Below are 11,121 nucleotides of genomic sequence, written 5' to 3' on the forward strand. Positions count from 1 at the left end.
CCTATTTAATAATTGATCCACTGATATGTATAATGAATATGTTAATGCAATAGTGCTGGAATGTTTTTCCATTTATAGTTGTATTAGTAAAATTATAAGATCACAGCAATTATCGTTTTTTGGCCTGTTATTATGGTGGTGTTGCTGTAAATTGTTAGCTAACTGATGGGGTTTATAGATTCAACACCCCTTTGAACCTCTTTCACATTATGGTGTCTCAGTGCCACAGAGTTTCATGCATTTTTTCCCCCCACTCATCTACAAACCATACCCCAGACCTTTAAGGGAAACCTTAAGTGGATAAAAAAAGTGGATAAAAAAAACAATGGACACTATATTATCCCACTTATACACTAAACCTAAAACCTAATAAAATAATCCGTCCTCCATATGCCTTCATTGCACATCTGTACATTCCACTTGTATGTGTAGATGTGCAATGCAGTAAGCATCTAACCAGAAGTGCAAATTGAGGGCAGAATATAACATTTTCCAATTCCAGATGGAATGTTCTGCCCTCAATTTGCGCTTCTGCTTAAATGCTTTTACTGCATTTCATTGTACTGTACTTGTACTGTTCAATGACAATAAAGTTGAATCTAATCTAATTAAAAACACAAAAGCTCTGTCAGGTTCCATGGGGAGTGTCGACGGAGAGCAGTGTTCAGGTCATGCCACACATCTTCAATTGCATTTAGGTTGGGGCCCACACTGGACTACTTAAGGAAATGTACCATTTTATTCCTCAGTGGTCCCCAACGCTGTTCTTGGAGAGCTCCTTTCGTGTTGCACAACTAACTAGCCACCAACTAACCAACCCTGAAGGTACTGTAGCAATATCTCTCTAAAAAAAAAAGTGCTCTAAAAGAACTGTTATTATTTAAAAAAATATGGGAGAAAATATTATAAGTCATTACATGGGTAGATTCTATGGAGGATATTAAAAGAGAACTTTACTTCATTGGTTGTTGGTAATTTGTGTGGAGTGAGCCATGCACAGCGCCAATTAACTTCAAAAGTTGAAGACCAATGAAAGATTGAAGAAGGAATAGCTTTACAGTAAAATATATCCCTCAATTGGCGGTTGTTGAATTCCTTATCCTGTAAGCATATGGCATTCAGCTGTATATCATTGGCAGTAAAGTAAGTTTCAGTGTATGAGTTAGTCTGTAGTAAAGCTCTTACACCACTAGGTATAGCCTTAAGAACAATGTTCTTTGTTTGAGACTTCTGAATACATTCTTCCCTTGTATCGTGTTACAGCAACACTTACTTATTGGGAGACTACGACAACATTTTGTTTATAGGAGAGCCTGTACAAGATTTTGTACAGAGGGCAGTCCAAGGTTACTCAAGTGACAACAGTTTGAAAATTGCAAGGGGTGGGTCGGGAAATGACGACACGGAAGTATGACAGCTGGATGCTATTTGTAAAGGCCGCGATGCTTACTGAGTTACTGCCATAGATGATAGAACATTTCTATGGTTACTACCAACTACGCTAACTTCCAACAAAGTGACACCACTCATTCAAAGTTGTTGGTTTTGCACCTGGTTATCAAAACCTGAGTCAGTAAATTGTCTGTGACGTAACTGCACAGGTTTCGTTCAATCACACGTGACAGTGTTTCGGCACCCAGCGTCACGTGACCAGAAGTGTTTCTGAACAGGTTTCGGAACATTGTTTCGATGCAGCGGGTGTCGAACAGATCGGAACAGTATCGAGGGTGAGTGTCGAGCAGCCCATTACTACAACGAACAGATTCGGATACTAAAACAACGCTGTTATGTTACTAGGACAAAATTTGATGTTTTAGCAGCTATTCAGTTGGATTCGCATCGTACCAAGGATCGGGAGGTCCGCTGTCCTTGTGATTGGTTAAGTAATCGACTGACGTTGGTAAGCGAACTTACTGCTTGTTATTTTTAATATTTTCAAATTCAATTTCTGGCTTCATATAATTAAACAATGAGAAGTTATGTAACATAAGCTAGGTAATTGTACATACAAAACATTTAACTATGAGTTTCGTACGCTCCAGACTCCACCAAGATTGTAGCTAAACAGATCCTCGACTGCAGCTAGCTGTTGGTGCTGTTGACGGTCTTGATTTGCTGTTTCTTAGTTATGTAATTGTATTTCCTTTGATTGGACAGATTTCTTCTAATTCCTTACAACGAGGTGCCTCATGGAGTGTTCATCAGTAATGTGTGGGTCTGACTTGGTCTTTATTTTAGGAGATGGAGGACAAACCCAGCCTGCTGCTCTCCTTCCACACTGAGATTAAACAAGAGTCACTGGATTCTGATTGTGACAGTAAAGCTCAGTGTTCATTGGTGGATTCAGAGATGACATCAGTGAAGAAGGAAGACTACAATCAAACACTGGGACTGAATGATATTAAATGTGAAGAGGAGATTGGGGATTTAACTAAAAAAGGTAACAATTTGATGTTCTTACTAATGAATGGAATTTACGTTATTTTATGCTTTTGTTTGGTATTCTCCTTATTCTTTTGCTTAATTTGTAATCATAAATTACAAAAAAGTGAATTAAATCACTGTTATATTAACAACCAAAGGAGTCAAAATGATGTAAAAATTTCAATAATAAAAAACACATTATTTTAAAAATAGGTGGCACATTACATATACATTATATATTTTTTCATGTGGCTGAACCCTGCGTATACATATTTACATATAAAGTTTAGGTTCAATGAGATTACAGACACAGATTACAGACAAAAACAAGACATAATACATTGATTGAGAAATTACATAAAACAGACAAAACAAAATGATCACAGGTAGCACAAAACAAGTAAAACATCGTTAACCATTCTCCAGGGTTACTCTTCCACCCCAGTATCTCAATCCCCTTGCTCCCAGCGCTTGGATGAACTCGTCAGTCCTTTTGTGAGATAATTCCAGCGCCAATGTCTTATCCAGATGCCTGTCTACAGGGGTTTCAAAAACCCTGGTATTTCAGCTCTTGGTGAGAATAGTTATGCCAAGTCATATACATGCATTTTATATTCATTCTTGATGAATTAGTTCTTAAAACGGTTTACTGCCCTGCATTGATGTCTTAAGCAGATATTTCTGAAGATTGTTACATTCACACACCATAATAGCACAAGAACTTCTCTACCCAAAGCACTTACAAGCAACACAGAAACAAAAATTCTCTAGTAAATGTTTAAATTGGGCAAGGGGGACAAGATTCCCAAGTTTAAGGTTGGTCTGCAGACTACTTCATAAGCAAGGAGCCTAACAGGAAAAGTCAACCATGCCCAATTCTGTGATCACAGGGGCCTGAACTGTAATCAAAGCTTGAGATCTGGTATTCTGAGTTATATTTCTAATGCTGATAAGTGATAAGTTGTTTATTGAGAAGTGCTTTGTAGACAAACACGAGAGGATATTGTCTCCACGACAGCGAAGTCCAGAGCAGCAGTGTGTCCTTGACAACAGTGAGTTCTTTGTCTCCGGGTGTCCATGATGTTTGTGGGGCAGCAGAATCACTGTCAACACCTGCAGTTAACATGGCCAGTGTGTCATCGTGGCCAAAAGCAGTTTGTGAACAAACAGGCTGGCACACCCAAACTCACTGAAATATATAATTTGTCATTCGAAAACCGCCAAAAGATTGTTATCAGCTACTAACAATGTTTCATAAATGTTAATTGTTAAGAAATAGTTTGACACTTGACAAACCTGTAAAAATAGGATGAATAATATTAAATGGTTAATCTGATCTTCAATTGTTTTATATTTCTTAATTGTTGCCCTAATAATGTTGATGGGTATTTTCAGGCATGCAGGTATCTTTTTATAGCCATATCTTGATTTTTGAATATCAAGTGTTTGAATGTCAAGTCTTTTGTCTCATTTCATTCAAAGACCATTCCCATATTTAAGGATGACTAAGGGAGTGTGTCACCTTATATTTATACCCCAATGGAACAGGATGTCATACATGACCATTCACAAGTTTGCAAAGACTTAGATAGTTTAGTCTTAGTCGTTTTGTTCATAAGATTATCTAGCGGGGTCAATAATTGTGGCATGCATGTTCTTGATGATAATGATTTGATTTTCACTGAATTTAAGTTAGATATTTTGAGGGCACTGCATATTTCCAATTTTGACAATATAATGTTGCGCCTGGTGGAAAAATGCAAAACTGCAATTCTTCACATTTATTACTTTTAATATTCTGGGAATAGTTAGATTAATATTTAGTGTAATCTAACTCCATTGGTGCTGTCACTGCACTAATTAAGTTTTCTGATGTCAATCACGCAGACGAGATTGCTGAGGGAGATTCTTTTTCAACATCTGGAGAGCAACACCAGGAAAATTACAAAGATAAGAAGTCTCACCCTTGCCCCCATTGTGGAAAACGTTTCCGGTATTTATCAGATTTAAAAAGACACATTGTGATACATACAGGAGAGAAGGCTTACTCCTGTTCTGACTGTGGGAGATGTTTCTCTCGTTCAGGTAGCCTCAAAGTTCACCAGCGCATACATACCAGAGAGAAGCCTTACTCATGTTGTGACTGTGGGGAGAGTTTTTCTCAGTTACAACACCTTAAACGTCACCAGCGCATACATACAGGAGAGAAGCCTTACTACTGTTCTGACTGTGGGGAGAGTTTCTCTCAGTCAGGTAACCTTAAAATTCATCAGCGTATACATACAGGAGAGAAGCCTTACTCTTGTTCTTACTGTGAGAAGTGTTTCTCTCTTTTAAGTAGCCTTAAAGCTCACCAGCGTATACATACAGGAGAGAAGCCATACTTCTGTTCTGTCTGTGGGAAGAGTTTCTCTGAAATAGGTAGCTGTAAAGCTCACCAGCGCATACATACTGGAGTGAAACCTTACTCTTGTTCTGACTGTGGAAGGAGTTTCATTTCATTTTCTAATCTTACTAGTCATCAAAGATTACACACAGGACAGAAGCCATACGCCTGTTCAGACTGTGGGAAGGGTTTCTATCAGTTAGGTCACCTTAAAGTTCACCAGCTGATACATACTGCAGAGAAGCCTTACTCCTGTTCTGACTGTGGGAGGAGTTTCATTTCATTATCTAATCTTACTAGTCATCAAAGATTGCACTCCGGACAGAAGCCATACTCCTGTTCTGACTGTGGAAAGAGTTTCTATCAATTTCATACCCTTGAAGTTCACCAGCGCATACATACTGGAGAGAAGCCCTACTCCTGTTCTGACTGTGGGAAGAGTTTCACTAGATTAGATAGCTTAAATCATCACCAGCGCATACATACTGGAGAGAAGCCTTACTCCTGTTCTGACTGTGGGAAGAGTTTCTCTAGATTAGATAGCTTAAATCATCACCAGCGCATACATACTGGAGAGAAGCCCTACTCCTGTTCTGACAGTGGGAAGAGTTTCTCTGAATCCAAAACTCTAAAACTTCGCCAGCACATACACACTGGTGAGAAACCATAGTCCTGTTCTGAGTGTGGAAAATGTTTCTCTCAACTACATCCCCTTAAATGTCACCAGTGCTTACATATAGGATAAAAACCTTTTTATCTGTTCTGACTGGGAAGTTTCCTTTCATCATTTATTGTTACTAGTCATCAAAGATTGCACACACGAGAAGACATACTCCTGTTCTGTCTGTGGAATGACTTTCTCTCAATTTGACCATTGTCGTTTGAGTTCAGTTCTAACAGAATGAGGTGCAGTTCAATTCTATGGGTCCACTCCACAAGAGTCTTCCAACGCTGACACAATGAAGAATGGAATGTGTAAGTAGGGATATATGACTGATCGTTATGATTGATCCTTGACAGAGATGGAGATTTTGGTTCAAGTGACATTTTGGGGATTAAGATCTGACACAAATCTAAATAAATAAGGTTTGGTTATAAAATGATATTGAATGTGTGAGAGCGGAGGATGGTCATTTTTATGTGGAAGAAAGCTGTGATTGATCCGTATGGACTATATTATAATTTATTTTATGTAACATATGGTATTTTTTTTATTTTGTCTCTTATGATCCTTTGTTAATTAAATCTTTGTTAAGAATGACTAGAATGCTTTTATTGATAGTCTTTCTATAGTTTTTCACATTGTACGTTTTCGTGTGAGACCAAGTTCGCTTTCAGCGGTGTAAGACCGATCTATGATGTAGTTGAGATAAGATGTTTTCTTGTTATTACATTGAAGTGCTTGTAAAGTGTGACTTAGACACAGTAGCTGTGTGTTTGTAGTAGGGATTCCACAGTTGTCCCATGTTGATGCTGATACCAACATGTCTGTACCTGTGTACCCTGACATGAAATAAATAAGAAATGTTGCTTATGATGCTGTTTATGCGGTGGACAGAAGAAAACATTTATAAATAAATATACTATTAATTTAATAATTATATTATGAAATATTTTTTATAATGCCACTTCAAAATAAAAGCAGCATATTGCTGGTCAGTGTAAGTGGTACCCCTGCGATGTCCACTAGGCCTTCCTCCTTAGGACCGCATCGGTAGTGATCCATGAGGGCCCGGTCCTTCCACCCAGACCCCGCTGCTTGGGTTCGGAGTTCCAAAGCTTTATCCTGCGTCAAACTCTCCTGCCTTAGATGGACCAGCAGATCTTCCGCCTCTCGTAATTCTGGCGGATGATCGAAAACCGCCCGGAAACGGCGGATGAACTCAGCGTAGTCGCCCTGGGCGGGTCCCTCGTGGTTCCACACGGCCGGTTGTCCCACTCCAGGGCTTTTTCCTGGCAAATTATTTAACTGTGTATTTCTTTTAGGTTGTGCCATTACCTTTAAGCTTTTGGACTATATTTATTGACTTTCAGTAATGTCTGCTGTGCTCTTTTGGACTTGTTGTACCCACAGGTCTCTGCAAAGGACCTTCAGAACAGTTTAGCTGACACTGAAGTTATTTCTCACAGGTCCAAGGCACAATGTACCTTACACAGCATGTTCACATTTGTTGAATGTTGAATCTGTGGAAAATGCATAAATGGTAATCCTGTATTAAAAAGGGAGGTCTGTTTCACTTTGTACCATATAGAGCTCCGATCAACTACACTGTAACTGCAATAAGCAGCATTATCAACCATCAACCTCCTAATGATGGCCCTCTATCACATAGAACCAACCTACCTAGTGGTTAGAGACACGGACTGCCAAACAAGACGTCCCGCGTTCAAGGCTTGTCACTGTCAAAACAAATTATGCATTATGATTTGTTCAGGAAAGACAAAATCTTCCCTTGCTACAACCTCAAATAAAACTGTTTACAGTTATATTGCTGATAAACAAAAACTTTGCTGGCTACAACCATCAGTAGCTGTTATAGTAAGCCTAAAATAAACTATTGACAATTATATTGTGATTTCTGGTGGATTTTGGAAGTGTGCACCTGTGCAAGGGGGCTATTAGCCTGTTACTGGCTAATAAGCTGTTAAAAGGGCCAGTGGCAAAGGCCCTACAGTTCATAGATGCAATTTGGGGTGGAGGTAAACTTAGTAAGAAACGTTAGTCAGTTCAACACTGGTTAATGGGGTCTAGTGAAATAGTCTTGGCGTGATGTTAATGCGTGACAAAATGATCTAATGTCGAGACACTGAACCGACACTTGGTGAAAATATTTTCTGGGGTGTAGTGGCCTCTCATGTGGGAGCACCAGGTTTGAATCCTGTGAGGGCCCCAATATTCATTGCTTCTAATTGCGGGCTGGATGAACTAGGCTTGTCTGGTTTGTTTTCTGGTTATTTGTGAGTTTTGATGAATATACACATGGATTGTCTAGATATATTTACGAATATTGAGACACATCTAACTCTATACGGTCTTGGCAGGAGAATATGAGTGTAGGTTGCCTTGGTTGACCCCACACTCCTGCGCAGGGGGTTGCGGTATGTGCACGTCAAAGTTAACTGCGATCCACCATCAAGTCATAAAGAAGAACCACAAACCGAAGAAGTATCCGGCTTGTTCGAGCATGTTGTTAAGTAGCGTCATGCTGGCAACATTAGAGATTCCGTAGCAACAATAAGACTTCCGGTTTTCGGATTTTGCCTTCAAAATAAAAGTCCACGGTAAAACGCGATTTTAATAATATTAAATATATCGATTTTGCCACATTTGCTTAGTGTATATCGTAAATATTTATTGTAGGAAATATTAAGGAGAGTAACAGGATACAGTAATTATATGCAAAAGAAATCAAGGGGCACTGTATATTTGCAATTGTTGCTGGCATTTTATTCCACCCATCCAACATCAAATTGGCCACAATGCAAATGACTTTATATGAAATATATATTGCCCTATACAAAACAAATGTTCTATACGCCGCAGTGAATTTACTGTAGGAAATGTTCAGGAGAGTGGATAGGAAAATTAAATTGCCAGAGATTTTGAAAAATGTCCTAATTTTCGTTACCCGGAAGTGTTTCTTTAATGTACTCACAAGAAGCTGATATGTTGTTATGTTTTTCGTCTTTTCCATGAACGACATTTGTTAAAACAAAAACTACCACAAACAGATTCAGATTATGTAAGATAGCGTAACTTTAGTTTTTTTTACTGTTTCGAGCGGGCACTAGAAAGGGTGACACCGCGTTGATAAAACGGGATAAAAATCTCCGCCTAATTAGTGTACAATTTCCGTGAGGCTGCTGACTGTTGCTTGTGGGGTGAGCTAGTGGTTGAGTACGGGAAGGGGATGCAGCCCCGCCGTTGTGCAAGTATGGGTTTTGTATACTTTGTACGTATATATTTATGGTCATATGTATCTTGAAACCGTGTGGGTTTAGTAACACAAAACAACCGGCCTTAGTGTTGTTTTGTGTTTTGTTATTTTGAAGGCGAAAACCGGAAGTCTTATTGTTGCTACGGAATCTCTAATGTTGCCAGCATGACGCTACTTAGCAACATGCTGGAACAAACGTTATAATAATGTTATAATGTTAATGTTATACTGCGTAGTCAGTTGAAATGCGAATTAATAGGTCGCTCTGAGCTGAAAGCACTGTTACACCTTTGTTCGATTTGTATTTAAGGGCAATGCGGATGTACATTAACTTTCTCATAGACTATCAGACCTGGCGCCACGAGGGGGCTTAGACCCCTCAGTTGTATTTTTAACAGTCCCCTCACTTCGTCCTGGCGCCTGGACTGTAGACTGTGTAGAGCTAGAAACGTTTTATTGTAATTAATTCATTTGTATATTCAATATGCTTCTCTGGAATATCATTGTAATTTTATCAAACAATAAATATTGTCATGCTTTTGGATATCATTGCATAGGTATTACAAACCCGATTCCAAAAAAGTTTCAAATTTCAATATTTTATTCAGAATACAACATAGATGACATATCAAATGTTTCAACTGAGAAAATGTATCACTTTAAAGGAAAAATAAGTTGATTTTAAATTTCATGGCATCAACACATCTCAGAAAATTTGGGACAAGGCCATGTTTACCACTGTGTGGCATCCCCTCTTCTTTTTATAACAGACTGAAACATCTGGAGACTGAGGAGACAAGTTGCTCAAGTTTATGAATAGGAATGTTGTCCCATTCTTGTCTCATACAGGCTTCTAGTTGCTCAACTGTCGTAGGTCTTCTGTGTCGCACCTTTTTATGATGCACCAAATGTTTTCTATGGGTGAAAGATCTGGACTGCAGGCTGGCCATTTCAGTACCCGGATCCTTCTTCTATGCAGCCATGACAATGTAATTGATGCAGTATGTGGTCTGGCATTGTCATGTTGGAAAATGCAAGGTCTTCCCTGAAAGAGAGCATGTCTGGATGGGAGCATATGTTCTAGAACTTGGATATAACTGTCAGCATTGATGGTGCCTTTCCAGATGTGTAGGCTGCCCATGCCACATGCACTCATGCAACCCCATACCATCAGATGCAGGCTTCTGAACAGAGCACTGATAATACCTTGGGTTGTCCTTGTCCTCTTTAGTCCGGATGACATGGCGTCCCTGTTTTCCAAAATGAACTTCAAATTTTGATTCGTCTGACCACAGAACACTTTTCCACTTTGCCACAGTCCATTTTAAATGATCCTTGGTCCAGAGAAAATGCCTGCGCTTCTGGATCCTGTTTAAATACGGCTTCTTTTTGACCTATAGAGTTTTAGCCGGCAACAGCGATTGGCACGGTGGATTGTGTTCACCGACAATGTTTTCTGGAAGTATTCCTGAGCCCATATTGTGATTTCCATTACAGTATCATTCCTGTATGTGATGCAGTGCCGTCTGAGGGCCCGATGATCACGGGCGTCCAGTATGGTTTTCCGGCCTTGATCCTTAAGCACAGAGATTGTTCCAGATTCTCTGAATCTTTGGATGATATTGTGCACTGTAGATGATGATAACCTCAAACTCTTTACAATTTTTCTCTGAGAAACTCCTTTCTGATATTCCTCCACTATTTTTCGCTGCAGCATTGGGGGAATTGGTGATCCTCTGCCTATCTTGACTTCTGAGAGACACTGCCACTCTGAGAGGCTCTTTTTATACCCAATCATGTTGCCAATTGACATAATAAGTTGCAAATTGGTCCTCCAGCTGTTCCTTATCTGTACATTTAACTTTTCCGGCCTCTTATTGCTACCTGTCCCAACTTTTTTGGAATGTGTAGCTCTCATGAAATCCAAAATGAGCCAATATTTGGCATGACATTACAAAATGTCTCACTTTCAACATTCACTGTTATCTATCTTCTATTGTGAATTAAATACAATTTTGAGATCTGTAAATTATTCCATTCCTTTTTTACTCAATTTGTCCCAACTTTTTTGGAATCGGGTTTGTACATTATCTGCCTTGTAGAGGCTCAGGACACACTACAGGATAGTCGACTCACGTTGGTAAAAAAAACTTCCTGCTTGTTATTTATAATATGTATTAATTTCATTGTCTTCACAGAATTGAACAGAGAAGTTGTATAAGGTAAATAATTGAAAATACAAAACATTTAAAGGTGTGTTTTGTACTTTTCCAACTCCATTCAGATTGTTGCTAAACATATATGGTTATTGATGCTGTAGCCTGTCTTCAATTACTATAATTATTAGTTCTGTACATTTATTTCCTTTGATTG

The 11,121-nt window shown here is 38.9% G+C and overlaps 1 protein-coding gene across 2 annotated transcripts; it reads left to right on the top strand.

Moving 5' to 3' along the window:
- Positions 1-1,643: 1,643 nt before the first annotated feature.
- On the top strand, positions 1,644-7,007 carry LOC105008743 (zinc finger protein OZF-like). Of its 2 annotated transcripts, XM_034288582.1 has the most exons (5): positions 1,644-1,727; positions 1,798-1,900; positions 2,239-2,440; positions 4,312-5,208; positions 5,293-7,007. In XM_034288582.1, exons 1-5 carry the CDS (start codon positions 1,690-1,692, stop codon positions 5,478-5,480), a joined length of 1,428 nt encoding a protein of 475 aa, XP_034144473.1. In that variant the 5' UTR covers positions 1,644-1,689; the 3' UTR covers positions 5,481-7,007. The 2 variants fall into 2 exon arrangements, with proteins under 2 accessions (XP_034144473.1, XP_034144472.1); XM_034288581.1 differs by having other exon boundaries at positions 4,312-7,007.
- The last annotated feature ends 4,114 nt before the right edge of the window (positions 7,008-11,121 follow it).

Source organism: Esox lucius, chromosome 20 (assembly GCF_011004845.1).
Source record: "Esox lucius isolate fEsoLuc1 chromosome 20, fEsoLuc1.pri, whole genome shotgun sequence".
NCBI lineage: Eukaryota > Metazoa > Chordata > Actinopteri > Esociformes > Esocidae > Esox > Esox lucius.

Excerpts from the sequence above, each read along its gene's own strand:
- LOC105008743 (XM_034288581.1), top strand. The coding sequence starts at position 1,690 with ATGCAGCGGGTGTCGAACAGATCGGAACAGTATCGAGG. Across the intron at positions 1,901-2,238 it reads TAAGTAATCGACTGACGTTG|GAGATGGAGGACAAACCCAG; the intron begins GTAAGCGAACTT and ends TCTTTATTTTAG. Across the intron at positions 2,441-4,311 it reads TGGGGATTTAACTAAAAAAG|ACGAGATTGCTGAGGGAGAT; the intron begins GTAACAATTTGA and ends TCAATCACGCAG.